At 44.7% G+C, this 4,602-nt stretch overlaps 1 protein-coding gene across 1 annotated transcript; it reads left to right on the forward strand.

The window, feature by feature from the left end:
- The first annotated feature begins 678 nt into the window (after positions 1-678).
- Positions 679-3,214, forward strand: LOC113020889 (zona pellucida sperm-binding protein 3-like). The gene is made up of 10 exons (XM_026165182.1): positions 679-1,141; positions 1,219-1,334; positions 1,429-1,532; positions 1,600-1,774; positions 2,019-2,136; positions 2,214-2,296; positions 2,379-2,533; positions 2,660-2,809; positions 2,881-2,961; positions 3,036-3,214. Exons 1-10 carry the CDS (start codon positions 761-763, stop codon positions 3,194-3,196), a joined length of 1,524 nt encoding a protein of 507 aa, XP_026020967.1. The 5' UTR covers positions 679-760; the 3' UTR covers positions 3,197-3,214.
- The last annotated feature ends 1,388 nt before the right edge of the window (positions 3,215-4,602 follow it).

Raw genomic sequence — 4,602 nt, forward strand, 5'->3', positions numbered from 1 at the left:
TTAGCACTAAAGACCTACACAGAATATATCCCCACAGACATACAAATAACATAATTTAAGTTTGATGAGTTTAACTGCAAAGCAGATAATGCTATTACAAATTGAAATAAAGTAGAAAAACTTACTTTTTGGCATACAAATTACTTTTTTTCATGTTAAATTGTCTGTGTTTGACAAAATGTGCTGATTTTTCACATGTGATAGCAGAACTGAATTGGGCATGCACAGGATGAATCACATCATTTGAAACTTAGCCCTGATTGGAGAAATTGGAAGTGTTACAACTGACCCACGTTACAACTATCCCCGGTCTCCCCTACAAGTAAATTACTCACATAGAAGCAACTACTACAACCACGAGGTACACAAAGCACCCTTTTTCGGTGTTAGATCTTTGTACAGTTCCAACAATTTCTCACAGACTGCTCTCGTTAACACGATCTGCATGAAGTACGTAGTTATATCTTTTCCCAAATCCATATGAAGCCTCCTACCCGTCTTTCCTACCCACTTTTTCTTAATCTCAATGAGGTTTCTGTGAAGGAAGGGAGTTTAGGAAAGCAGGCAAGAGGAACCCCGAGACTGCGTGGATGCAGGTAGAAGCTCATTAGTGTTTGAGTGGACTCAGGTGTGCGGGGTACGCTGACGAGGCTGATTGGTTGAAGCTTAAAACGCTCCTCGTGTCAGCCTAGAGCGCTGTCTCGTGGGTCAGACAGGAGCGCTCGCGGTCCGAAGCTGGTTGCCTCGTTTTGTTTTCTTTATGGAGCCTTTACATTTTTGGGTTGACCTCCTCGTTGGGCTCTTCCTGTCGGGACTCTGCGTTCAGTCATCTTTAGTTTTCCCGCCGCCACCGCTTCATGCTTTCTTCCAGAGGGCTCCGCGTTCGTGGAGCCACAGCCACACTCACAGCGCGCACCAGGAGCAAAAAGAACGGGAGCACGTGAACACCGTTGGCGTGATCTGCCACCCGGACTCTCTGGAGGTCGTGATCAAGGCAGACATGTTTGCTATTGGAGCTCCTGTTAACAGCGACGACCTCCGCCTTGGAGTGGAGGGCAGCGACGACTGCAGAGCCGCAGCGGCCTCTGAGGATGAGTACAGGATCCACGCTGGCCTCGCGGACTGCGGCACCAAACACATGGTAACTAATCTGTGCTGCAGCTTATACACGTATTAAATCTTACATCGTCTACTTATAAACACACCTGCTCTCCACAGATGACTGAAGGATGTCTAGTCTACACAAACCTCCTCATTTACGCTCCTGTGGCCTCTCCTCATGGCGTAATCCGAATGGAGGAGGCTGTGATTCCAATTGAGTGCCATTATGAAAGGTCTGTATTCCCATTTATTTATTTTTAATAAAGTACACCTTCAAAGATTATCAATATATTCTTCACTCTTTTAAAAACGTGCTTTGTATTTTAGGAAGTACAGTTTGTCCAGCTCTCCACTCCAGCCTGCCTGGATCCCCTTCACATCTAGGCAGACCACAGAGGAACGCTTGGAGTTTGACCTGAAGCTGATGACAGGTGAGTTGACTTCCATCACTGACTTCTTGGCCTTGATTTTATGCTCACCGCTCTGCTCTCTGTGCAGACGACTGGCAGCACGAGCGTGGGCTTAATGTGTTTTACCTCGGCGAGCCCATCAGCATCGAGGCCTCAGTCAGAGTTGGACATCACGCGGGACTCCGGGTGTTCATGAACAGCTGTGTGGCCACTCTTCACCCAGACGTGAACACTCAACCCAGATACAGTTTTATTGAAAATGGGTAAGCACACAAAGGCCTGGATTTGGACTACGTTAGAGTGGATTTTAAGCCTGAGCGGGAGTTGCAAAGTAATGAGGGGCTAAAGTGATGAGCCATTTAGGGAGTGTAACTGTTGATGATGAAGATGGTGTAAAGGCTGGCTAGAATGGTTTGAGTTATGGAGACTTGAGGTTAAAGTTTCTACAGTCAATGCAAGTTAAGTGTAGTTTATCTGACTCTCACATTACCCTAAAATCTTGTTTAGGTGCTTGGTTGACTCAAGGCTTCCAGGGTCGAGGGCCTTCTTCCTACCCAGGGCACAAGACGAAAAGCTCCACTTGGTGATCGATGCCTTTAGGTTCCACAATGCCGACAACGGGGAGGTGAGAATGTATTGTGGCAGTAAGTCGTACTCTTGCAGATGTGCTTTCTTTATCTTCCTGACAAATTCTCTTGTTAGGTCTACATCACATGCCATCTGACTGCTGTCCCAGTGAATGATGCAGAATCCACAAATAAAGCATGCACCTTCATAAATGAAAGGTGTGTCTGAAAGTGTGTCCAACAGATGATTGAAAGTCAATGCATGTGGGACTGACTAAAACGTGCCAATGATTCTCTTCAGATGGCGGTCAGCTGATGGGAACGACTACCTCTGTGGGCAGTGTCAAAGCCAGAATGAAGTCGTCCAGCCCCGCAGTAAGCCCATCAGCCAAGGGAGATTTGGTCCCCGTGGGTTTGGGAAACCAGTGGAACCTGAACCACTGAGGACTAATCAGGGTAGAGTTTCCAGTCTGTCCATTGTAGCTGCTGTTTAGTTTTGTGCATACTGGTCACCACTAGATGTCAGCATTAACCCAGTTTTGTGCTTGAAAGTCTGATGGTGTCCTATTTTCTTTTGGGAAGTGTGGGAACATGAAGCTAAACTAGGACCAGTGAAGGTCTTGCACTCACAGAAGAGCAGGCCTCTACCTGTGGAGAAGCTGCCTGTGGGTCTCAATAAAATCGGCGGGCCTGTGTATGGCAGCCAGTGGAGAAGTGGAATACACAAACTTGGTAACCAGAAGGGCAACAGTAATTACTAATTTTTAGTCTGGTTTTGTTATAAGTGAAACTTCTTAAAATAGATTTGGAGAAAGGACTGCTTCCTGACTTGTCTGCACCAGACCTTGAAGAGACTGATGGCAAAAGTGAAACGGCTGGAAAAGGTAAACTAAGGTCTTGTCAAGTCTTTTAAAATTTGAACAGTGATCATGTGGGGTTCTCTTTCCTCCAATTACAGGTGGGGAAGAAGATGCTCCTGAGTTTAAAGTGAACCTTGAAGAATCCTCTCTGGACAACAGCACCACTGCAGCTCCCCATGTCAACACCACCTCAGAGTTTGAAGTGGAGGAGACCATGCTGTCTAATGCAACTGCTATAGAGTCTGACCCTAAGAAATAAACTTAGCTATACATTGTACTCTGATCTGACTAATCTGTTCTGTCACAGTTACACAATCTTGCAAATGGACTGCAACAAGGCACATTTCTTTGGAAACACGGGGTCACTGGTCAAGATGAGACTTTTGGAAGGAGATCATGATGTAGAGTAGCAGGCAACATGGAGAAACCTTAGATTATGGGAGACTGCTGCACTTAACATGTTGCTGGTTCTAACTCCTATAGCTGTGGGAAGAACTGACGAGTGCACTTGCATTTTAATACTGGACTTGTCTTCTAACATGAGGTTGTGAGATGGTGCTGGTCTGTCTCGAATGAGGGTTGTATATGGAAGGAGCTCCAGTTTTGAGTCTGACTTGCAGCTCATCAATAACACCAACAATGCACAGGTGGATGGCAGGATTATATTCAATATGGAGCTGTCAGGCAGGAGGAAGAAAACACAAGTTCCGGGATGTAGTGAAGGACAGAGCAAAATGGCAGCACTAACATGAGATTTTTAGTGATGATTGGAAACAATACTTATGTATTATATACTGCTGGGGGGGAAGAGATCAAGGAACATTTTTAAAAAAATTTGGATCAGATTTGAAATATTCAAGCTGAATCTGAAATGTGCGGTTTGTCCATCAATAAAATGACTCGTCAGCAGACATAATCAACCCTTTGAGGGCCAGCATCAAAGTCAAGGCAATACATAAAACATCGATCTGTAGAATAATCAAACTGCTTCATGCAGTGCCAACGTCTAATAGTACAAAATGGGTGAATTAAGACATGATTCAGTTTAATCTGCAGTAACTGAGCTGGTCTCTGAGACATGCTCTGTCATGCCTGATTCCAGCACTGGAGGAAACTAGATTGCTCACTGTGGTAGATGAATTTCATTTAGGAAGTTGTTTCTCTACTTACAAGACAATCAGGTGGGGTGTTGGGTGGACAACTGTGAATGTGTCATCATGGCCACAATTTCTGCTGCTCCCAATAATCTCTCTATATGAACATTTTGGTGGCTGATCAAAGTTGCATGAGTGTCTTTGCAACATGAGTGACATCAGTTCACTGTGAAAACAAAACATAAGTTCAGAACCCTTGGCATTAATGTCATAGCCCTCTTTTCTTTTCGTTATTTTGTTATTGTTTTTATCGTTAACTCGGTTTTCCTGGGTCTTTTTACGTATGTTATGAATAAATCTTCTTTTTTTCGGTACCGGTGCTACTTTTAATTTGTTGTATTTATCCGCGACACCTTAAACGCCGGTCCGTGAAAATATTGTCGGGCACAAACCGGTCCGTGGCGCGAAAAAGGTTGGAGACCGCTGCCTTAGAGGGAACATTGACAGGAGCGTTTAAACCTTTAATAGCTTCAAAATCTTTCCCACTTAAGTCCGTCCTTGATATGAAAGC

This window comes from Astatotilapia calliptera, chromosome 4 (genome assembly GCF_900246225.1).
Source record: "Astatotilapia calliptera chromosome 4, fAstCal1.2, whole genome shotgun sequence".
In the NCBI taxonomy this organism is placed as follows: Eukaryota; Metazoa; Chordata; class Actinopteri; order Cichliformes; family Cichlidae; genus Astatotilapia; species Astatotilapia calliptera.